At 35.9% G+C, this 25,644-nt stretch overlaps 1 protein-coding gene across 1 annotated transcript in view; it reads right to left on the bottom strand.

Moving 5' to 3' along the window:
• The window catches only part of LOC150108197 (BAI1-associated protein 3-like), a 709,720-nt gene extending 693,734 nt beyond the window's left edge, over window positions 1–15,986 (bottom strand). The window contains exon 1 of the mRNA XM_090390426.1: window positions 15,856–15,986. Coding sequence (XP_090246552.1) covers window positions 15,856–15,986 — 131 coding nt within the window. The remainder of the gene's footprint in view (window positions 1–15,855) is intronic.
• Between the last annotated feature and the right edge of the window lie 9,658 nt (window positions 15,987–25,644).

Below are 25,644 nucleotides of genomic sequence, written 5' to 3'. Positions count from 1 at the left end.
AACAGTAGATTAGTGCGCTGGATTGGAGATTGGCTGTCTGATAGATATCAGCGAGTTGTGTATGAAGGGAGCAATATCTCAGAAGAGGACAGTCACCAGTGGTGTGCCCCCAAGGGTCCTTTTTGAGGCCATTCGTGTTTAATTTGTACGTAAATAATATTGAGAAGTTTGAATATTCAGTTGTTTGCAGATGGTGCAAAGTTGGGACAAACTATGAGGAGTAGAGAGGATGTTGTAGTCTTGCAAGAAGACTTACTTGAAGCGAGTGAGTGAGTTTAACAGAGTTCAATGTATCAAAATTCGGAAAACAAAGCTGAGATCAGAGTACTGTATACAATTTGTGAGTGTGTTTGCAAGGAAATAATAGATCTCGCGGTGATGGTGGATAAGGAGCTAAAATTTACTGAAGATATTGCTAGAAATTGTGAGGAGAGCACAATGCATTCTGGCAGCGATGAGGAAGACACTGACATGACACGAGGTTGCTATATAATTGGATCTTTTCTTTGTTATGCATCTTAATTTCGGTGTCTAGCAGCTGCTGCATAAGTTAGCCATGGTTCTGCTATTTTAATTACGTAAAAGTCTTATGCCAACAAAATTAGAAACTTTAGACCCCGACTTTGGGGATCACCGTGTTCCGGTTCTTCATTTAAATTAAAATAACAATTATATGTTATTGAAAATTCTTTGCTGTATGCGAACAACTTCGGTAAGGTTTTAATATAAAAGTTTGTTTTGTATTCCAAGGTATTAAACTTATGGCCGAGTAGAAAATTACAATCGCTGCGCGCTATTCTTATCATATTGCAACGCTTCGAGGCAGACGATTACAACTGATGAAAATTTCGTCGCGTGCTTTTGTTTATTGCTATCGTCTGCAACGTTAAACGCAGACGATAAAGTAAAACGTTCTAGTTTTATATTCTCGGTGAGTTTTATTTTAGCAGTGGAAGTTGTACAAAAAAAAAAAAAAAGAGTGAAAGGGGTCTATAATAACACCATTCACAATCGATTCTTTCCCTTTGTTTTATTTTAAATATTATGTTCCTTTTTGTTGTTTTCCTTTTTTTTTAAAAAAAATATTATGGCATCTTAATCCTTGCGTTTTATTTGAACATTATCTTCGGTAAGGTATTCATGATAATAATAATAATAATTATTATTATCATTTTTCGTTTTTTAAGAGATCTATACTAAAATTTTACATTTTTATTTGATAATCTGCAAAACAGATTAAAAAAAAAAATCCAAATCATTTAAAAAATGCATTTGACATGTGCCAAAAGTGGTACACAAAACTAATACAAAAAAGGAATGCATAAAACTCACTTAACGAAGGTGTTTAACGAGTTATTTACATGTATCGACATAAATTTTATTTCTAAATATCGATACTTCCTATTATCATAAAGTTTTAGATACACTACTTGGAAAGAAGTCAACGGACACCTTAGTGTGACGAACAAACAACCATGGCGCCCACATTAATAACATGTAGGACCTCCTTTCGCTGCGATGACTTTAGCAATCCTACGGAACATCTTTCCACAGACGTACGATATCGATCAGTGGGAAGTTTGAACCATTCTTTCTGTAGGCATGTAATGAGGACCTGGACTACTTTCGGGGAGACGTCATATGATCTCACCGTGCTCTAGTTCATCACACAAATGTTCAGTAGGGTTGAGATTAGGGCTCTGTGGAAGCCAGTCAAATGTGGTGACGTCTGTGTCCATAAACCACGCAGTTACAGCAGCAGTATGACATGGTGCATTGTCTTGCTGAAAGGGACGATGGTAAGTTCCGTAGAAACGCCACAAAGTAGGAAGCATTGCATTGTTCAGAATGTTCAGTAACTCTCGGCGTTCAATATTCGTGGAACCACACAAAGGTCCGAGGACAAACCGTGAAAAACAGGACCATACCATCACACCGCCAGCTCCGAATTTCATAGATGGGGGTTGCGCATTCTGGTAAGAGACGTTCACCGGACATTTGCCATCGCTACACATGTCCATCTACTTGGTAGAAGGTGTAGCGTGATTCATCGCTCTATAACACATTTCCAAGCTTCCACGCGCCCACTGTACATGCTCTTTGCACCATTGAAGACGACTCTTTATGTTGGTTCGGGTACTGTAAGGCTTGCATCATTGTGTTCCTACCATAGAAACCCATTTTGGGAGCTTCGGTTCTGAATGTTTTCGTGTAGATTCGTGTTCCACTCGATGATGCCTGGAACTCCGCATTCAACGTGTCGGCCGACGAATGGCCGACACGTTGAATGCGGTCACGTTCGGTGAGCGTGGTGAATCGTCCACTGCGGGTAGCACTTGCAGTTCCCCCCCCCCCTACGCTTCCATCTCGGTGTGGGATTATTGATTGTTGACCTGGATGGGATGGTCCAATTTGTCAATAACTTGCCGAACAGATAGGCCTGCAACAGGGCATCCTATCACAACACAGTTTTCAAACTCCGTCAGTTCTCTTCTCGCAGCCAGAACCCGAACACAGCTGCACTGACTTGGGAGTATCATCTTCCTCCCATTTACGCCGGCTACCAACACGTTACGTGGCACGATGCACCTTGCCCATGGGGTGTCCGTTGACTTCTTTCCAAGCAGTGTATTTTTAGCACGACTTACCTTTACTCAGAGGTATTCTGAACAATTTATTAGTCCCATCGAGCACAGGATGCAGAAATATATGTGGAATGCAGATGGAAACAATTTATTTTGTTCGCATTGTTGATACGAGGTAAATGTAAGCATCTAAAACACAGGAATAATAAATTTTGCAGACACATTTGAGAATATATACAGCCGTGTATTCTTCCCTGAATGCACATAAATAAAGATAATTTATGAAGGAAATCAAAATAAAACCCGTAATCTTGGAAGTTGCTATTAAGACAGACTCGGTCATGTTTCAATTAGGCTTAAAGAATAATCCTGCTTTCTGACTAATTGCGATTCCTGTTCAACTAAATGACTGGAAGGATTAATTTCACTTACTTGGCATTAGAGGACAGTTAGAAAAGAAAATATTTCCCATCATTCGTTTGCTTCTCACTACCCTTTCACCTTAAGTAAATCCTTGAGTCATTTTATCGTAAGATTAATTCTTCCGATATCATTAGTGTGAAACAATGCATTTCCTCTGGAGTTTAAGAAAAGCAGAATTCTAATTGGTTGTTGATTGTTGTTGAGTGCACATTGTTGAAATCTTATAGAATGACGTAATAAATTGAGCGCCCTCTCTACTGTGTGCATTGTGACCAGTATTTATCTTTTGTTATTATATATTTCTTCCAGTATTTATTTATTATGGTTGTTATATATATATTTTTACAATATTTATCTATAGTTTTTGAATTGTATGTTGTCCAATAATATTTGAACGAACTACCGCATATGTTTAGGTACTTTGCAGTGCAAATACATAGAATTATGGATTTATAATTCTGAGAGGCACACTTCAATTTCCAAATATTTGTTCCAACTTGATGTCATTCATTATGACTCCAAACTTCTCACAATATAATTTCGTATAATCAAAGTAATAAAAAGGTGTTCTATTTTAATTAAATCTGAAATAGCCCAATACCAGTTTAATTAGAAATCAGCGATTTTTTCCTCCATATCGACACTATTATTAAAACAGACTGACGAACGGACAAAGTGATCACAGCAGATCATTATACATTACTGAGGAGCGTATTAGTAAATAATGAATGGACCTATTCTTGCCGATAATTAACCTCTTTTTCTTTCTCATGTATATTTAGGATGCACTTAGTCCCGTTTTTATTTCGCCTCCAAAGATCCCGTTTTATTATTACGATTTCTGTATTTCGTTAGCTGGATCACTTTCGCCTTTATTTAGAAAGCATCTCACGTACAACATATTCGTTTCATCTTTGAGAATCGCCAAAACGACTACTTAATACCCATTTCACTTCGGCAGGACTCCGACGATACTTTCATACCGGGTGCTAGTTTGTAAGAGCACAGTGACGCAATGGTTACCATGACAACAGTAGATACACGATGAAAGACAATCTTTTCTGCCCGAAAGAATAGCAAACAACACCGAAGACCAAAAAAAAACAAAAAAAAAAAAACTCAAGTAGAAACCTTAATGATTGACTTGCTTGTGTCAGACTTTTGTGAGCTTCTCCTCCCACTCCCAATTGCTGTCAGTTATATTCCTTTTTGTCTTCCAGGAGTGACAAAACATAATGCAAAAGACACCCTGGAAAATCAAGCAGTTCATATAGCCAGGAAGCCATTAATGTCGTATAGAGACGATGCACTTAAGTAAGCAGTGGAAAAAGCTACTTTAGATGACTCATACACGAGGTTTAGAATTTATTCTTCGGTTCCTTTTTTTTTTTTTTTTTCGATAATGGTTTTTCACTCATCAATGAAAATCTGACATTTCATGACACTTCCTTCATTTCTAGGGTTTGATATAATCTCTCTGTGTAGTTTCCGATATTGCAATTGAGACCATCGTTCTTTCGATATGCTTCAACGTTTTTACGTATTTAATATTCTTGTCATGTCATTCTTTTTTTCATCCGTTATACGTCTTCACATTTTTATCAATTTCACCGAATCACGTGACATTTGCTTTGCGTAGTAGGATTTTAATAATATATTGCCTGAATAAAATTCATCCTTCTAGACTCAGTATTTCCTTTAGTTCGCATTGCAAACTTCGATTGTGGAAACTTAAATATGCAATGTACTAAATATGCCCATCTTTATTGCTCCCAGTGTAAGTCAGATATTATCCCGATATATCGAACAAACCATGGCAAACTTCGGATTGAAATCTACCTTCATTTCACTTCAACTAATTATATATATATTGATCTTAGATTAGCTCTGCTTATATATTCTTGAATATTAACAATGCTAAGTTCTTTTCTGATGTCTTCGTTTATATATATATATATATATATATATATATATATATATATATATATATATATATATATATATATATATATACACATGGAAAGACAATAATACAATTTTTATTGTGTGGTGTCCTCAATGGAGGTGGCCTGGAATTTTAATTTGATTAAATGAAACTAAAAAGAGCGAGATGAATGCTTGGTACAACTGAAAAAAAAAAAAAAAAGTGTGCCATTATTTCATTGTAATATATATTATTAGAAGTGTATAAACGTTCAACACAGATCTCATAAAAATGTAAAAATCTAGTAATTGTTCATATGCGATTCTTTGCAATTTTTTTGATGGTTGACAGATGATTTTTACTACCCGATATGAGATACCGCCTTGCTAATGAGGCGCGAAATGGCTTAAAATTACCATGTTGGTTACTAGAGAATATTTTCCTGATTTTTTAACTTTTACTGCACCTACGATACTAAATATCCTATAGTTTCTACAGGTTCACCGGTGAAAGTGTTAATTTAATAATAATAATAATAATAATAATAATAATATTTTTTTTTTTAAACATTTTATTGTCTCAGATAAATTACATACATAGATACAACAATAGTTTTATATACGCGTGTATATATATATACATAATATTTATAATACATTACAATTGTGAATAACAAATGCTGGCGAGTTATTAATATTTTTAAATAATAATAATTTTTTTAAATAAATAATATTTTTTTTCACTGCTAAAATATTTACACATATATATACAATAGTTATCTTGAGTGTAATAATAATAATTTTTTTTTTTTTTTTTTTAACATTTTATTATGTCTCAGTATAAGTTACTTACAATAATAATATTTACAGTATTTACAATAAGGATTATACAGAATTTTTTTTTTATGTCTCAGATGAATTGCATACATAGTTTCTGTAGTAATTATATAAATATATATAATATTTATAACGCATTACAAGTGTGTATAATAGATACTTACAAGTTAGTAATTTTCTTCCTCGAAGCTTATCAGAGCTTATCTGAGGAAGATAATAGATGACAGAGGGTGGTGGTTTCATGGTTGTGTCCCTATACTGGTCACAAGCCAGGTGTTGATTTTACTGTTTGTTGGTACGTGCTTGAAAGACTTCGACTGCTTTTACAGTTTAACTTTTTTTTTCTTTTTCTTTTTCTTTTTTTTTTTTTGTGCAAATAGGGTTGGATTTAGACATGGTGTGTTTGTTTCTTTGTGTTCTTGTAGTGATAGTTTTTGAGAGGGGGGGTGTTGTCATGGGTTTGTGTGTGTGTGCATGTGTGGTGGGGGAGAGAGAAACAGGAATTGCTCTAATTTGCATTCTCGCTATAATATTTATATAGTGCCTGTTTCAGCTCTCTGTATGTTCCTAGGTTTCTGTCGTCGAACGGCAGTTTGTTTATCATGTCAGGTACGTAGTAGTTTCGGATAGCTTTGCCGTAGTGATTGTTGTACTTATATGTTATGTAGTTTGTTGACTGTGGTCTTGTTATTTGATATGTTGTTCTGGTAACTCTATATGTTGAGCTGTAGTAGTGTTTTAACATGACTGTGTAGTGGCGTAAGTGTTTCACCTTAAATATTTTGTGTGTTTTGTCCGTGCTTCCTGCATAAGAGTGGGTTGTTCCCAGAATATCAGTTTTATCATTTTATCTTGCAACCATTGTAGCCTGTTAAGTCTGTAGTCTGTGCAGAATGCGTATGATGTGATTGCATATCTTAAAATGTTTTCACATAATGTTTTATAGATTAGTATTTTTATGTGGGTTGGGGCGATGTCTTTTAATCTGTATAGTTTGCTTGCTATTATCCTAAGCTTGGTATGTAGGTAGTTTGTATGGCTATTCCAACTTTGATCAGCATCGAAGTGAAGTCCAAGATAGCGTGTTGTTTTCACCTGTGTGATGGTTGTGATTTTAGGTTCTGCACTTTGTGTATAGGAGGATGAATGTTTGATAGTGAGATATTTAGTTTCTATGGGCAGGGTTTGGGGGGGGGGTTGAATATCATTAGCTTTGTTTTTCCAGGGTTTATATATATACCGTTTTCGGTTAACCCGTTAATGATTTGATTGATGTCGTGTTGCATATTTTTGTAAGCGACATTTGCATTGTTGTGAATGGATACTATGGCAGTGTCGTCTGCATACTGGAAGATTTTACTTTTTAGGGGGAGTTGGCTTATGTCGTGTGTGTATATGTTAAATAGAATGGAAGATAGGACAGCTCCTTGCAGTACTCCACAGGTTACATGTACCTCTTTGCTGTGTGCTGATCCTATACGTGTGATGTGCTTTCTGTTTTTCGTGTATGCTTTAAACCACTGGAGTAGACGACCTCCAATTCCGATATGGGTAAGTTTCGTTAACAATGTTTTATGTGTTAGTGTGTCAAATGCTTTTGTTAGGTCAATGAATACCACTAATGTTATTCTGTTTTTATCCAATGCAGCGTTTATTAGATCTGTGAAATCTTCCAGGAGTGTTGCTGTTCCTTTATTTTTTTGAAAGCCATAATGTGTTTTGGGTATGATTTGAAATTTTTCAACATATGTGGAGAGTTTCTGATGTACAATGCGCTCCATGATTTGGTTGATTACAAGCAGCGTGGCGATAGGTTTGTAATTACTTATTATGTTTCTTTTTCCCTGTTTGTGTATGGGTGTGATTAATGCAGTCTTCAGTGTTTCAGGTATGTGTCCCGTTTCGAAGATTTTATTTAACAGTTTTTGTATAACTGGAAGTAGGTCGGTTGAGTGTTTCTTGATGTCTTTTGGTCTGATTCCGTCTATCCCCGGTCCTTTGTTAGGATTAATTTGTTGAATTGCCAGTGATAGTTCTTCTTTTGTTACTGTGGGGAACCACATCGACTGGGTTGCTCGTGGACCTAGTGGAGAATGTTCGTTTGTGTGAGGAAAGGTTGTTTCTTGTAGCTTTTGGACAGAGTTCACGAAGTGCTGATTAAAGTTGTTTGCCAACTGTTTGAGGGATTTGGCGTCGCAGGCAAAGCTGTGTTTTATTGTTTCTGAGGCAGTGGTTCTGTGTATATTGTCCAGCATTTCATTAATCAGGTGCCAGGTTTCCTTCATGTCATTCTGAGCTGTAATCTTTTGTTGCTGTAATAGTTTCTTTTTGCCGTTCTAATCTGGGTTGTTAGGAGATTCCGTTTTCTTTTGTATTCAGCTTTTAAGGCGATATTGTTCGGCGACTTCTTAAGTTGTTTCCATAGGGCATCTTTTCTTTGTATGTCTGTTAGTATGTTGTCTGTTATCCATGGATTTTGTTTCGTTTGGGGGCGTATTTTTATTTTTGTTAATGCTTTGTTATATATATTTGTTAAATGCAAGTTTAAGATTATTATATGCAGCTTCAGCAGAGTCTAAAGATGCTATCTGCATCCAGTCTGTTTTTCTGATTTCATCGTTCACTATTGCTTCGTTTACAATGCTATGATACTGTTTTGTAGTCTCAGTGATTTTTATGGGTTCTGGTTCAGTGTGTAACTGCAATGCTGTGAAATAATGGTCTGCTAGTTTGCATGTTATGATGGTTGCTGTGTAGCTGTTTGGAGGGGCCCTTATATTTATATGATCAATGCAGGTTGAGGTTGTTATGTTTCCGACTATCTTTTCTCGTGTATACGACTGTATGGATGGGGTTATGTTATATGCCGATAATAGGTCTAGGTATTGTTCTGTGTTGTTATTTATGTTCCTAATGTTTATATTAATGTCTCCTATTATTATCAAGTATTTTGAGGTGCCTACTTTCGTGGCTGAAAGCCATCTGTTTAGTTCTTCTAGGAATTTTGTGGTGCTTAAGTTGGGTGGTCTGTATATTGCGTTTAATATCAGGGAGTTTTCTTGTTTGATGTTTTTAATTTCGATGCATATGTTTTCTGCGTATTCTAATTTATAGTTTATTTCTGTTACTTCTACCACCGCCTCGTTTTGTTTGTCTGCAGTGTTTGTGTTGTTGGAAGTGTGGCATTTGGTAGGAGGATGCCTCTTCGTTTGTCGTAGATACTTCAGTCAGTATTAAAATGTCTATTTCGTCTATATCTTCCTTCAGATAAGCTTGCAGGGTCAGCCAGTATTTTTGAATGCTTCTGATGTTGATGTGGAGAATAGATAGTCCTTTTTTGGGGATTGTCAGTTGTTTCCATTCTGATATTGATTTCAGAATGTGGCAATTATCATGTTCCGGGGTGATTACGTCTGCTTGATGGGGTGCATTCATGTTGGTTAGTGTGCTGTTCCTTCTTTACGAGTTGTCAATATTCCTTTCAATGTGACAGCCTGTTGAGGTCATCTACGGATTTTATTTCGATTGGTTTTGCGTCTTGTGTCTTTCTAAGGAATATTTTGCTGTCTCTTATCCATATAAACTGATAATTGTTTTCTGTTTTTACTTTCCTTGCTTGGTAGAATATTTTCTGATAGTGTGGAGTAAGGTATTCAGACAAGTATATTGGGGTGTTGTCGTGGTCTCCTTTCAGATCCTTTACTACTGGATTTTTAATCCTGCTAGCTTTTATAAGTGTAGTTTTTGTTAGGCTATTGGTGAGTCGCACTACGACGGGAGAAGGACGGGTATTATTTTCTCTTTTCCTTTTTTGTGGTAACTGATGCACTGACTGGATGTCTCTTGATTCAATGGGAGAGCCGATTTTTTGGCTTAGTTGTATTACAGTGTCTCTTAGATGTTCCGTAGCTATTTCTGGGAGACCATTTATGAGGAGGGCATTTTTGTGCTGCTGTTGGTTTGAGAGCTCGTACTGTTGCTTTAGAGAGTTTAGTTCTTGCCGTAGATCCGTTGTCTCTTTAATTAAATTATGCTGTCTTTCAGTTAGCTCTTTGACGCAGTTTTTAATTTCTCTAACGGTCTGTAACATACCTTCTATCGAGTTATTATTAAATTTAATAAATTCCTCATATTGGTTGAATTTTTCTGTAATTTGTGAGGTATGTTTTTTAAATAGTTCTCCAACAAAATCGATTAAACAGTCTTTTAGGTTTTGTAATCTATTTTCAAGTAATGCATTTAAAGATGGCTCACCTGGGTTTCCGTTGTTGTTTTCTTTGTTTTTAATTCCCTCTGTTGTTGATAACTGTTTACTGCCTACGGTTGTTTTCTGCATTGGCTGTTTTCCACCTGCGGTCGAAGGCGACGTTCCTTTGTTATCTCTGCAATGGGGACACTTCCACTCGTCACGGTTCTTGTTTGATTTTCGCTGCCAAGTAGTCTCGGACAATCCTGAACATAAAAAACGCACGTTTCTTTGGCAGTTCCTACATGTTACGTGGTTTTCTTTCCCCGTTAGGTCTTCTTGGCATTTGTAGCACTTCATATTTCTTGTTTGACGATCTTGCTGTATTTTCTAATATGGCGTCTTCCTTTGTTCTCTTCTCGCGTAGTTGACCAACGTATACTTCGAAATTTGAATACTTATATTTTACTTATTACTTAACAGATACTTACAGTTTTTACATCTATATGTTCGCCTTGAAGAACGGAGTTCACTGATGTACTTTAAATTTTAATTCACAAGAAAAGATCTACTTTGCAACTTAAAATATGGGTGCATCGAAATAGCGTGCTTGCGACTGCTTGCTGCTAAAGCGCCCTCTCTAATAATAATAATAATAATAATAATAATAATAATAATAATAATAATAATAATAATAATAATAATAATAAAAACTAGATAGTTTAATTCATAAATAGCTGATGTGAACGGGGATCTACGTATAGACTATATAACTACTGTATATCTCAAATTTTGGACTGTGCGGAATCGGTCAGCTAACTTTACATAGCATTACTCAAGGGTATGCAAAAAAAAAAAAAAAAAAATGCGATATCAGAATTCAAAATAAATAAATTAATAATTAATTTAGGTGGAAGTTGAATGTCATCTCCTCGTGTGAGACACTGCTTACTGGAGGTCTGTAGTGGCTTGAAAAAGTTCCATGTTTGGTCTCTAGATCAGGTTTTCCAGACTATGTAAAAAATAAATAAATGAAGAAAATGCAAATATATTATTATTATTATTATTATTATTATTATTATTATTATTATTATTATTATTACGTGACACCTCTAGGGAGTCCAAAGACTCATATAAAAATTGATAAAAATAGAAAAAAAATCCTTAGCCCGCCCAGTACAAAATGCACTATAGGTTTACAAAATAAGCTTTCGTGGTGGGAGCAACATAAAAAAAAAATAAATAATTCCAATAAATAACGATAAAATAAATAAGTAAATAAATAAAAATAATTAAAAAATACGTTATAAAATAAAAATAAATAAATAAAAATAAAGCTATATAAATAAAGTCAAACATAATTAAACCTTCGAAAAATATTACGTATTAGAACATCAGAGTTAATTAAAAAAAAAAAAAGAAAAAAAAGTCAAATTCTCATCAATATTGACTGGATTAGGTGCCATTTTAACAAATGTCAATAATAATTTGTTAGCACATTTATATTTGATTAATGCATAAATAGCATTATTATTATGTTGTGAACATATCATTCTTTGTTCCCAACCTCCCGAGACAGTGACAGACATAAGCGCCCTTAAATAGGCGATCACGCTTCCTTCTGAGTCTAAGACGTCAACTAAGGAATTATGACTTCTCCATCGATCATTCAAAATCCGTGACATCCGTCTACAGAAAAGCCACTCCGCGCTACCTCCGAATGTATATTCCCTCGTTGGCCACAGCTCGAAGCAATTTTCTCTTAATTAACAGTAGACCTTTGCAAAATTAGTAAACTTATTAGAACCGTCGGAGCGTGCAGGGATAGGCACGGACTTCAGATGGACCATTTCGTTTCATTAGCGTGTGTCGAGCAGAAAAGGGAAATAATGACGGCTAATCATTTCCCGGAGGAATAGAATCGTATTGATTTCCCGGATCCCCGAGATTTCCTTTTATTTTTCATGGGGTAGCTTTCATAACTATAATTATTGCGGTGTGGGTTCCAATTATATTTCAACCTCCCGAGAATTTTTATCAGAAAATAATCCACAAACACGTGTTTTGTTTTTTTCCTTTATTATCTTCTGATGAATTTTTCGCCGTCGCATACAATAGAAATAATTTATTATTATTATTTTTCCCCTGATAATTTGATCCGATAGCAAATTATATCATTTGGTTTAAAAAATGGGAAGTTTTGTTTAAGAATATACTGATCAACGATCAGTATATTCAGTTTTGTTTTGTTCTTTTGTTCACGTGTTTATTTCTGAATCGTGTCTGTCACAACGTCACATAAAGCCACGCCTCTTGCTTACGTCACCAGTACTTATTAACATAGGCAGGTGAAATTGATTAGAATTATTACTAGAATTATGTCCATTAATAAACATTTAGAATCTTAAAATTTGTGCAGTCACCTGAATTTTGTTTCATTTGAATCATTTTCAGTGACAAATTAACGAATCAAAATTATGTTTATAGTGTATTAGGCAAAAATAAATAAATAATTAAAAATAAAAATAAAAACCTTTTGTTTCTTCGATTTAATAAGGTGAAAAAAAAAAAGAAACATTGTATGTGTTCTATGGCCGGTTTTTCTGTCTTTTAGAGAAAGAAAATTCTCCTTTATAGAATACATAGTTGCCTCATTACTGTGATAATAACTAGTAAGTCGGATTGACATAGCGGGATTGATACGTTGGTCAGGGTTTATAACAATTTGAATAATGAGTTATTGTATGAACAAACTATTTCAAACAGCTCAGTGTGTAAGAAAAATATTTTGAACTAAGTGGTCATCATGAGTTTTTCACTATAACCCGATTATCTGCTATTAAATGCAACATTTTCCAGAAAAAAAAAAAAACACTTGGATAAAAGAAATTGAGGCAAATGCACGTGTTTTAAATGACATAGATCCACATTATATATTTAATTAATAAATACAAAAATAAATTTATTTATTAATATTACGTTTATTATATTGATATTTATTTACTAATATTGTTTAGAAACTTTTTTATTTTATTGCTTTAACATTGAATAACCCGGATGTCCTGCATCACTAAAAAATTGGTAAGATCTTGGTGGGAGCGTATCCCTCAAAACCAATACAATGTGGGTTCAAATTTCATTGGAGGTGGGGGGTATGGATGTTTTTGAATGTAAGGTTTTTTTTCATGCCCAATTTGCAGCATTGTAACATAATGTTGAAACGGTACGTTCTCTGAGAGGACGTACCTTTTCAACTCATCCCACTCATATTCACTTAGATAATGAGTAGAATTCTGGTTGTGAATAAGGTCCACACGAAATAAGGCTATGAGGCCACTGCGTGTATTCTTCTGACCGGTTTATCTATCATGGTGGATAGATAAACTGTCTAACTCACCTTGAGTTGAAAAGACCTTTATAAAGGTTTTATAAAGACCTTTATAAATTACTGACTACTTTACGAAGAGAACTGCCCCCCCTCACACTGTCGAGTTTTGTTTTCATTGAAACTTATCATCACCGGTGGTGCTCTATATTATTTAAATTACCACATCGTGACACTTCTATAGCATATTTCATAATAATTCAAAGTGTTTTCAGAAAATTTAAATGTAGTGCGCAATATTCTGTTGGAATATCGCCCTCTCGTGCCTCTGATTTTACTTTACGAAAAAAGAAATTGAAAAGTTTCGCATATAGTTCGCACACGGAAAAAGTTTAAAACTTTAAGAAATAGGCGATGAATGTTGTTATGATAGTTTCAGATATTTTCGAATTCGATTGAAGAGAATCAGCTTTTCAACTCAACAATCGTCGGTTTGCCTTTTTCGTTGAGTCGCACGATCTTTTGTTAATACCACACAAATTATATGCATAGAGATGGAAGCAACCAGTGGAGGAAATGTGGAAGTGAGAGAGCATTAACTTCTACTTGATCTTGGATTGCGTGGGACGGATTAAGATTAAGAGACCATCATTAGAATTGTTGTGCAACTTGATTTTGAGAGCTTGGGATATGATTTCGCCAGAAATAATTAATTTAATTGCAGAAGGATTGTCTCTAAAAAATTCAAATATATCTCGTCATGAAAGTGAACGGCTGATCACGTAAACCACGTTGATAATTAAATTTTAAATGCATTAATTTTATTAATAATGTGAGCAATTATAAATTATAATGAATGCTGAGGATTTAATTATAAACGTCAATTTAGTTTTTTTTATGAAAAACTTTAGTTTTTGAAAATCCCCACATATATTTCGCACCATGATTTTTTAACATTAATTTGGAGAGGAAAAAAAAAGTGCGAGTTATATTCAAGTAAATAAGATATCGCCAAATTTAGGCTTCCAGTGGAATAAAACATTAGGTGGAAAAATTTGCCAGTTTAGAGGAAGCCTTTACCATCTTTTATTCTTAAGTTTTTGTGGTGCTATTTTGCTGAACAAAATAGCACGTAGTGCCCATAGAACATTGGGGCTCATCAAGGAATAGCATTGATCGCCACGCGCAAAAAGTACTATTTTCTGATAATTGTATCGTATTACCATTGAGTTCTAAAAATTCACAAAGAAGTTAAGAGAGAAAACTCTATAAGGAAATCTTTTGTCTGCAATAGAAGAAGTATTCATAGAAATGTGCATTTCGCAATATCATACTTTTTTACTGAAGCCATTCTTTATAATTAGAAAAATTGAACCTACTGATACTTTGACGCGTGTTATTGCAGATATAAAATTGGTTTTTTCATTTGGCATTGATATTCCATTTAGAATATCATATTTGATATTCTAAATATCAAAATAATTCATTAAACTCCTCAAAGGAAAATGAAAATAAAAATGGACATTACCAGCACAGTGAATCTGAATACATTTGTTTATGGTACTCACAAAACAGCAACTAATTTAGCATACCATAGGAAAAAAGTATAATAAGTGCTCGTGGTGTAGTACCCCCTATTTCAGACACTATTTATGAAAATGCTATCCGAAATACACAATTCGGAGAGCACCCCAGAACATTTCAACCTCGGTTACATCGCATTAATACCAAAAAAGCAAGACACAACAAAAAACGAAGAGACACAATGGAGAGGAATCACACTCCTCAATACAGACCAAAAAAATTTAACTAAAATTATCTCTGAAAGAGTGCAGAAGCACATAACCCAGATCATATCCAAATCCCAAGCCTGCGGAATAAAAGGCCGAAAAATAGAGGACAATATCCTGCAAGTTCGATGTATATACGAGCACTACAGGCAACACAACAACCGTGCTTACTGGGAGGTCTCGACATTGAAAAGACCTTTGACTCAGTGAATCATCGTTACCTAAATGAAGTCATTAAAGCCGCAGGTTTTGCGAAAAAAATTCGGAATCTGATTTCAAATATTTACACCACAGCAGAGTCGCGCCTAATCATAAACAAGAAACTGTCTGCACTGGTCAAAATTAAATGCTCGGTCAGACAGGGAGATCAGCCGGTGATACAAGAAATATGAAAACATCCCGGCATAGCGGGCACTCATATAGAAGGTGAAGGAAAAACAAAAGCGCTCGCCTATGCCGACGATGTAACATTAACTGTAACTACAGCCGAGTCCTTCACATTCGCATACAACATACTCAAAAAATTTGCAAAGGCGTTAGCGCTCAAAGTAAACCTGCACAGGTGCCATGCGATGTTCGTCGGCAGGTGGGTAAAAAGGCCTACCATGCCGAACGACATAAAAATAAACAAACACCTACCACTTCTGGGGACCGTCATAGGGGAACAAATCCAACACAACACACAATGGCAGCTTGCACATACAAAAATAACGAAGAAAATTACACAGATGAGACACAGATAACTATCACTAACAAGTAAAGCTAAAATATGCACTCAATACTTACTGTCTAAGATATGGTACCTCATGAACAATACCAACTACAACAGTCAAGAAGTAGACAGAATACACAGAGAGTGCGCAAAATTCATCTGGGGTTCCAACTACGAACCTATCAGAAGATCCACAATATTCCATGATATTGAGGCGAGAGGGCTCGGCTTAATAAACGTACACCTAAAAATTCTAAGTGCGAGAGCAAAAATCATAGAGAGAGAGCTTACACAGAGGAAAAAGATATAATATATTATATATGCAGAAGATAATGCCCGATAAAGTAATATGCTCCCTTCCATATTCGAGTGGCAAAACACCAAGAATGTTCCACGAGATTGCGGAAGGCTACAACTTTATCAATAAATACATAGGAATAAACGAATTCTTGAAGATGAGACCTAAAGCAGCACACATCAAACTCACGCGCACGGTTATACCACCACCACAACACCGGGAGATTGAAAAAGGGACATTAAGACTATCAAACGCACTAAAAAAAGCTTTCAATCTGCCCATAAATCCAAAATTAAAAACCTTCTACTACAAAATACACCACGCTTGTTTTCCCACCAAAATATGGTGCACAGTGAAAGGGATCCCACTTCAAGGCCCCGCCAGATGTTATTTTTCCCCCAACGAGAAAAACTTTACCACATAATGATGTATTGTCCTCACCCCTCCCAAATATGGAACACGGTTCAAACATTCATGAAACACAACGAACCCTTAACAGAACACACATTATACTGGTTAAACGAAGGAATCATTAACACAACTAAAGCAATCATCATCATAACAACAATGTACTCGATTTGGACATACAGATGCGACAAAATATACGGAAGGGAAACAGGACCAGACATACTCAAGATAATAAACAACATATTAAAAGAAACAATCACCGATACCATAAACAGAAACAAAATAACAAAACACCAATGGCGGAAAATAGGTCTCATCTCAGAATTCGAAGAATAACTGCAAATCATAGAAATAAAGAACCCACCATAAATAAATACATAAACAAACCCATACACGACTTTTTGTAGAACGCGAAAGAATAAAATAGATATACATAAGCGAATGAAAAACATATTGTACACTTTTTCATTAAGCTGTTCAGCCAATTGTACATTGATTGCTTTATACTATAATTAGTTGTATTTTTGTGCATAATACTGGTCAACTATAGAGGTTGTAGTTTAGTTTTATGTATCAAAAATGTCAATGACAGTCTATATAGACTGTTAATAACAGTGGAAGTCTGACGACACTCTACTGATCCGCTGGGTAACAAAATATTTCCTTATAAAGTTTCCTCTCTCAACTTCTTTGTGAATTTTTAGAACTCAATGGTAATACGATACAATTATCAGAAAATAGTACTTTTTGCGCGTGGCGATCAATGCTATTCCTTGATGAGCCCCAATGTTCTATGAGCACTACGTGCTATTTTGTTCAGCAAAATAGCACCACAAAAACTTATGAATAAAAGATAGTAAAGGCTTCCTCTAAACTGGCGAATTTTTCCACCTAATGTTTTATTCCACTGGAAGCCTAAATTTGGTGATATCTTATTTACTTGAATATAACTCGCATTAACACACCATTTTTTTTATTACATATTTCGAATCCTTAAAGTTCACTTAGCATTCTTGATAATTGATGATTTTTGTTCAGCTGTGATTTTTAGAATCGGGTGGTTTGCGTTTAATATGTGTCTTGAAGATCATGGAAATTTTGAATTAGTGCTCTTACCAAATCAGATCAGAGTCCTGCAGCAGTGCAGGTAAGACTACAACTGCACGATAAGTGGCTTCTTCTTCTTCTTCTTCTTCTTCTTTCACATTGACAGATATGGAACAGCAGCCAAATGAGACAACGTTTGAAGAAGTATACCGCGAATTCATCAGATTGGGCGAGCTGATCGACAAAAATTGGCCAGGTAAAGTGAAACTTTATGATACCTTTCCCCTGGTAAGTTTCACAGATGTTGACTCGGAGATTATGGAAGATCAGTCAGAATTGGCAAACCCCACTATTTCTGATTTTCAAGAAGTCCGCGTACGCAAAAAGCGGAGAACAACAGATCCACCTCTCAGACAACATAATGGAACAACACGATCAAGTTTCGGACTCCACTGCTTCTCCCAGAGTAAAGGTGCCTTCAATTATATTACGAGAGAAGCAGAGATGGGCAGCTTTAAGATCAACAATGTTCAACCTACACATTGGCTATGTAAAGGCGAAAAATATGGACGATAGAATAAATATATATCCTACAGCGGTGACAGACTATAGGCGACTTACAAAAGAAATGGACAATAGAGGTATACAGTACCATACCTTTTCGCTTAGCCCGGAGAAAAATTTAAAAGTGATCCTCCATGGCATCTGTGAAGACATTGATATAGAAGATTAGTTGCTGATCTTAACTTGTAGGATCTACTTCCTGTTAAGATCAGCAGAATGTTCAGATCCAACAAATTTCCCATGCCGTTAGTCCTTGTAGAGATACATAACATATACAAAAATATCTACAACTTGAAAACAATCTGTGGGCTCATTGTCACACCACAGCCACTCCAAAAAAGGGCATCTTCTGGGCAGTGCCATAGGTGTCAAAAGTTTGGTCATGCCCAGAAATTATGTAAAGATGAATTTAAATGCTTGAAATGTGGGGCAAGCCACCCAACAAATATCTGCACAAATCCATAAACAACCCCGGCTAAATGTGCCAACTGCAGTGGCCCCCATCCTGTCAACTACAAGGGATGCATTCAGCACCCAAAAAAAATAGACGGATGGAAACAGCCAAACAGTCCACTTCCTCTAGTACAAGAACACCAGAGACCCCTCCACCCAAACCGGAGGCTCGGCGTCCACAGTCAAAGACCTTCAAAGATAGAGTGAACCAAAAGCAAACAAGAAGTTATGCTGATGTGGCCCGTACAAACAAATCAGCACCTACAAATCTAACAGCTGTTATTACAGCCTCTCTAACCAACATGCTACAAGATTTTAGCTTGTCAAACCCTTCAGCAACCTCCATCAAAAGATTTCTACGTGAAACACAGGTCATCCTCACAGCGCTCATTGATGGTTAGAAACAAACGTATTCCAGCCTCTTTGCAGATCATTGCATGGAATGCGAATGGCCTAAGAAACAAAATCCTGGAGCTGCAAGAATTTACTAACAGATATCAACCAGATGTTATTTTAATCAGCGAATTTCACCTAAGACCCACAGATAACCCTAAAATAAGGGGTTACTGCCTATACAGAAATGACAAATTGGTCTACAGAGGTGGTGGCACTGCCATCTTCATTAAGAACTACATCAAGCACAATTCTGTGAACAACCCTCCAACCACTAATCTTGAGATCATGGGCGTGGAGGTGTTCACCATCTCGGCTGGCAGACTGAAAATCTACTCTGCTTACAATCCACCCCTAAAAACTCTATTATACTCTGATCTAAACGCCATCTTATGCGTCAGAGAACCCACCATTATAGCCGGGGATCTGAATTTCAAGCACCCTGTATGGAATTGCAGATCCACCAACAAGAACGGTTGCACCCTTTCCAACTTCATAGGATCACATAATGCTGTTGTAGCAGGCCCCACTGAACCAACTCATCTTAGTACATTTGGAACCGCAGACATCCTGGATATAGCTTTCCTGCGGGACATTAATCTTCAATACAGCCTAAGATCAGTAAATGAGTTGTCATCGGATCACAACCCAATACTACTTCAGATAGGAAGACAAGAATACCTGTCTCCACTCCTTCATTCCTATATATCGTGGAAAAGATTGTCGGAAGTGCTCAGGGATAATATTGGCCCTGTTCCTCACATTTACAAAAGATGACATAGAATCTGCAGTTACAAGCCTCTCCCAACTAATTAACTCCGCCATTACGGTAGCCACACTCCACAATTCTGTCCACAAGTCTGGTTGTCTGCTTGAAGACATTATGAACTTGATCAGGGAGAAAAACAGAGCCAGGAAAAGATTTCGTAACACTCGTGCGACACAAGATAAAACAAATCTAAATAGACTTACTGGGGCTGTGAGAGATACACTCAAGACATTCAGAGACCATCTATGGAAAGAAAGGTTAGCCTTTATCTCACCTACTGATTACTCTGTCTGTAAATTACTAAGAAACATCAAAAACAAAGGCAATCTCTTCCCCCAGTACTCTCCGACCAGGGCCTTGTACACACTGATGCGAACAAGGCGGAGGCCATGCCAAGAAATCTGGAAGAGCAGTGCAAACCTGCATATGGAAATCTAGACTCCAACTATATATATAAAATTCACAGACAGGTCAGACACGTATTAAAACTCCCAGATACCAGTGCTGACCATATTGCATCCACATCACCTGTTGAAGTACATAATATTATTAAAAAACTAAACAACAATAAAGCTCCTGGACCAGACAGCATCTCCAATAGGTGATCAAGCTGTTGCCTCGAAAAGCTGTAGTGCACCTGACCAATATAATAAATGCAATCTTAAGACTTCACTATTTTCCTTCCCCCTGGAACCTGGCTGATGTAATCCCTATACATAAGCCAGGCAAGGATCCACACCTACCGCAAAATTATCGTCCAATTAGTCTCATCTCCAAAAGGTCATCCTCTCACGACTCCAAACCTCAGCAATAAATGACTAAATAGTAAATTAAATTGTAAATGACCTAAACATCCTCCCTAAAGAACAGTTTGGTTTTCGGCAACACCGGACAAACTTATCTCAGCCGGCATCTCACTAAAAATGGTTCATCTAATCCATTCATATCTTCAGAATAGATTAATACAAGTCAAAATCAATGGTTCTACCTCATCCCAGCACCATATCTTTGCTGGAGTGCCGCAGGGATCCCTGCTAGCTCCATTGCTCTTTTCTATATACATGTCGGACATCCCACACAATCCGATGTCTTCCATCTTGGCCTTGTATGCGGACGATATAGCAATATTAACCAGATTTCTTCGACCCCACTTCGTTACCAGAAAGCTTCATGAAAACCTTCATGAAGGAAACCTTCTTAATCTGATGCAAGTGAATTCCTAAGGACTTCCATTCCTCTGCGCGTTCATCTTTTTCAATTGGATAGAATTCCTCATGACATCTTGGAGGTATCTATGGAATTTTGTTTGGATATTTTCACTACTTGTTCTGTCATACATATGGCCACACCTATATGTCCAAATAGTAAACATAGTTATAATAAGTATGACTTTGTACTCTGCTTAACTTTTTCTCGTTTAACCAAAATATTAGATTTTCATTTCTTATTTGATTCTGCGGCATCGATCAAGACTCCAGATTTTTTCTGCTTTTTTACAATAAATCATCATGCGATAAAGTGTTTCTGGCTGTTTACAGAATTGACAGATTGCAAGACCATCCAACGGTATTCCTTTTGCCATAACCCGCATTTTGGTTGGCAAACATGCATGATGAACTTTAAAGAAAAAGGTTTTGTAGAACAGACTTAGTGGAAGACGAAATACATTATGTATATTACGAAATACATTGTTTAAAATTGAGCTTAGTTCGATCTCTCTCCCCCCCCCCCTCTCTCTCTCTCTCTCTCTCTCTCTCTCTCTCCTCTTTTTTGTTCCTGATGCTGAGGTATTGGGAAAATGGTTCTAGATAGCTTTGCATACGATTGCTCTTGATAATTCTGGTGCCGATCGACACCAGTGCGTCGCTCCATCGCTGACCTCCAAGAGGTTATTCTGTCTACTTGGTCCAAAACATCTCAGGCTACCTTTTGTGCCCGAAGGTATTCTGGTCTAGAGGAGTCTATGACAAGACCGGTGCAAACGGTTTCGCAAGGAATACAATACACAGCTGTTCAAGGCATGTTGTTAACAACAGTAGTTCACTAACTAGTGTATTATAAGCTGATTAACCTCTCTTGGATGGGTTTCTCAAAAAAAAAAAAAAAAAACGGTTTCATTATTTCGTGATTTTCTTTACGAACTTTATCCATACTGTGAGATATTTTGATAAATTCAAAGTTGATAGCTTTGGGGATATCAAATCAGCGTATATTTTCATTAGAATAATAATAATTATTATTATTATTAATATTATTATTATTAGTAGTAGTATATGTAGTTTCTATAGAAATAGAAATTCGTCATCATCATCATCATCATGCTTATCAAGAATTTAGGCGTGGAATCTCTTTAGATGGGTTTTTTTTAACGTAGTCCATATTTGTAAGCTAGATATTTTCGTTCTACTGCCTTTTTTATGCTTACTTTACATTTACATAAAAGATTTATAGTTACGTTTGACAAGATGTCAATTTTCAAGTTGAAAGTAAACACTTTCAGCTTAAAAAAATGATACGTCTTAACGTGTAAAATCAGCAACGTTTTTCTGGTACCTAAATTTCACATCGCAACGAGTTTCTCTGAACATTGTACTAAGAAGTTCTGGGAAAAGAAAGACTCTCACAAACTATTCAAGAGTGTTTTTCCTTCTTTCTTCTTTTTTATATAAGAAGATTCTATCGAACCTCAAAGTGGACGTCAGATTAGTAGAATATTCTTATTAAAAAAAATAATAATAAAAAGACCCAGAAATATGAAATTAACTTTACTCTCTTAAGACGCCTTTGTATTTAAGTTTTTTTTTTTTTTTTTTTTTTGTCTTTAAGTATTACTGTCTCGGAAAACAGTAATACTTTTTTTTATCCAGCCATGCCCAACCACTAGAATTAATGATGCTACATTTCTTTCAATATTTTTGAGGAAAACAAAACAAACAAAAAAAAAAATGGTAAATTTGCCTCACTGATTCGCGAAGATATTTAGAGGATGTTTCATTTTAGGCACTTCAAGTTTAGCGAGTCTTCTTCTATCTGCCTGAAAGATAGTTTGGCGGAAGCTCTTTGAAAGAGAGAAAAACCTTTATAGAATTCGACCTTGATTTTATTCTAGAAGGATTAATTTCTCTCCAGAGCAAGTCAAAGGTAAAATTTTGTATGGAAGAACAATTTTATTGAAGTGTAGTAGATACTCGTACTTCGAAGAGGTCCCTATTTCGTGTTATGTTATTCTTAATTTCATTTGTCATTACATATGGATATATTATTATTATTATTATTATTATTATTATTATTATCAGACCTCCATGGAGGAAAAGATACCCACAAATATAAATATGGTTGCACTCATTATTAATGTAACGTTCTGATAGGCTTCTGACACACACACACACACACACACACACACACACACACACACACACACACACACACACACACACACACACACACACACACACACACACACACACACACACACACACACACACACACACACACACACACAAAGAGCGTGCGAACGCACACATACACACGCGCGCGCGCGTGTAACTAACCAGCCTTTTTACTTTCAAGAATATATACATACGAGGGTGGTCTGAAAAGTTCTCGGCCTCGACCACAGATGGCAACAATATCGGTTTCTAAGTTGGTACAACTGTCATAAGCATCTATGTGAAATTGTATGTCATTCTATCAAATAGTTTGATTTATACAGCTGTCTGAAGTATTGTCTGTATCCCTTGAAATTGATAAAATTGAGTATCGTGCGGTTATAAAATTCTTTGTAAAAGAAGGTTTAACGCCAAAAGAAATTTATTCGAAGCTCACATAAATATGGTATTGAATGACCGGCGAGTCAAAGTGAGTGAAATTGCTGAGACTATAGGCATTTCAAAAAACGTGTAGGATATATTTTGCATGAACAATTGCAAATGAAAAATCTTGCGCAAGATGGGTGCCACGCTTGATCACAGCAGATCAAAAACGCACTCGCATGAAAATCTCTGAACAGTGCTTGGAGCGTTTTAACAAGAATAAAGCTGATTTTATGCGTCGATTTATTACTATGGATGAGACTTGGATTCACCATTACACACGAATCCAAACAGCAGTCAAAACAGTGGACAGAAGCCGGTTGTTCAGCGCCAAAGAAGACAAAGTCGGTTTCATCAGCAGGAAAGGTCATGGCATCGGTGTTTTGGGATGCTAAAGTTTATTGCATCCCAAAACACAGTTTATTATTAAAAGAATATATATATATATATATATATATATATATATATATATATATATATATATATATATATATATATATATATATATATATATATATATATATATATATATATATATATATATATATATATTGTTCATCGGGTCGCTGATGTCTCCCAGTAATACCTTCAAGTTTCTCTCTTGAGCATGAAGATAAGGTACATTCATGTTTCTCAAGGAGTTTAGTTACTTCGTGGTCGTCTGCTACTGCCTCCGGTTGGATGGCTGTACTTTTGGTAATAGAAATGTCGATCGCTGGGATTTTGATGACGGCTGACCACTGTTGATCGTCTACTTCATTAATATTGGTTTCTTCCTTCACTTTTTACGATTTTTGGGTCACGTCCTGAGTTGTTGCAGACAATTTACAGTTATAGTCTTCTTGGGAGCTGCCGTACGCATCTACCAATCGACCAACCTTTGCCGGAAAAGGTTGGTCGATTGGTAGAGCCTCTGCTTCTAATGGCACAGCAAAACGTTAAGCAAGTTTGAGCCCGGTTAGTAGCTGGAAAGGGGTCAATCGTTCGATGCTGTTGGCACACTCTCCCTCGATCAGTCTTTGGACTCCCTGGAGGTGTCACATAATAATAATATCTGAAGTTGTTGCTATGATGACCAAATGAATTCCAAATGCCCACTTTGTCTTCAGTAATTTTCCCAATCTTTTCTGAGCAGGATTGATGCCTGGTCAAAATTGATGTTATCCTGTGACATTGGACGATCTCAATTTCGATCATGCATGGCGTTCGCAACTGGTTCGAGGTGCGAGTGCTAATACAGTAGTTGTATAGGAGTAATGGTCTGACCTTCATGTAAACTGCTATAAAGAACTTGCATCCACATTTATTATAGGATCGAAAAAATAAATAAATAGACGATTGTCAACGAATCGCCAATTGATAATATCTACAATAACACTCAACGCTTTTCCTTAAGTTTAATTGGAGTCCAACATGATAAATTTCCTTAAAAAAATAATAATCAAAAATAAATAATAATAATAATATTAAATATCGCTTTCGCGAAAGCTTTCGAAACTGTTACCGGCTAAGGATTATTGCATTCGCCTAAGAGGTGGAAAGTTCTGGTTAGATCACTAACAGCCCATTCAATTTTTTTTCTGGGTTACAGATAACGGACGAAGCAAGAATGCTTTTCATATTCCCCGTTATCTGTAGAAGAAAATGTGTGGATGGAGTTATTGAGCTATAAGTTCTGGTCATGGCTGAGTAACGGCAGTAGCCGAGCCTCAATTAAAACTTCATTGGCTACAGCATTGCCACCTATTACCCTCTGTACTCGTTTATCAAACTACCGCAACATGATGCTACTCACGTTGAAATTAATTATAATTTTCCTTTTCAAAATTAAAAATGGTGCATTAAAATATTCTAATTGAACAGTGAAATTCAAATTACTTCGAAAAATTACTCAATATTTTAAAATGTATATTATAATTGATAATAACATATATATTTATTTCCTTATTTTTTCTTAAATCACAAATATTTAATTATATAGGTGAAAAACTACCATTTGGTATAATTTTGTAGATGATACAAGTAGAGTTAATGAAAGATGAACAAAAATCTCTGAGTCGTTTGACTGCAATAACAATCCTTGTTGCTGTAGCAATGGTTAAAGATTTGCTACCACGAT

This window comes from Typopeltis vanoorti, chromosome 3, assembly GCF_054136105.1.
Source record: "Typopeltis vanoorti isolate ZY-2024b chromosome 3, IOZ_Tvanoo_1.0, whole genome shotgun sequence".
NCBI classification, from domain to species: domain Eukaryota; kingdom Metazoa; phylum Arthropoda; class Arachnida; order Uropygi; family Thelyphonidae; genus Typopeltis; species Typopeltis vanoorti.
This window is presented reverse-complemented; position numbering and strand designations above follow the sequence as displayed.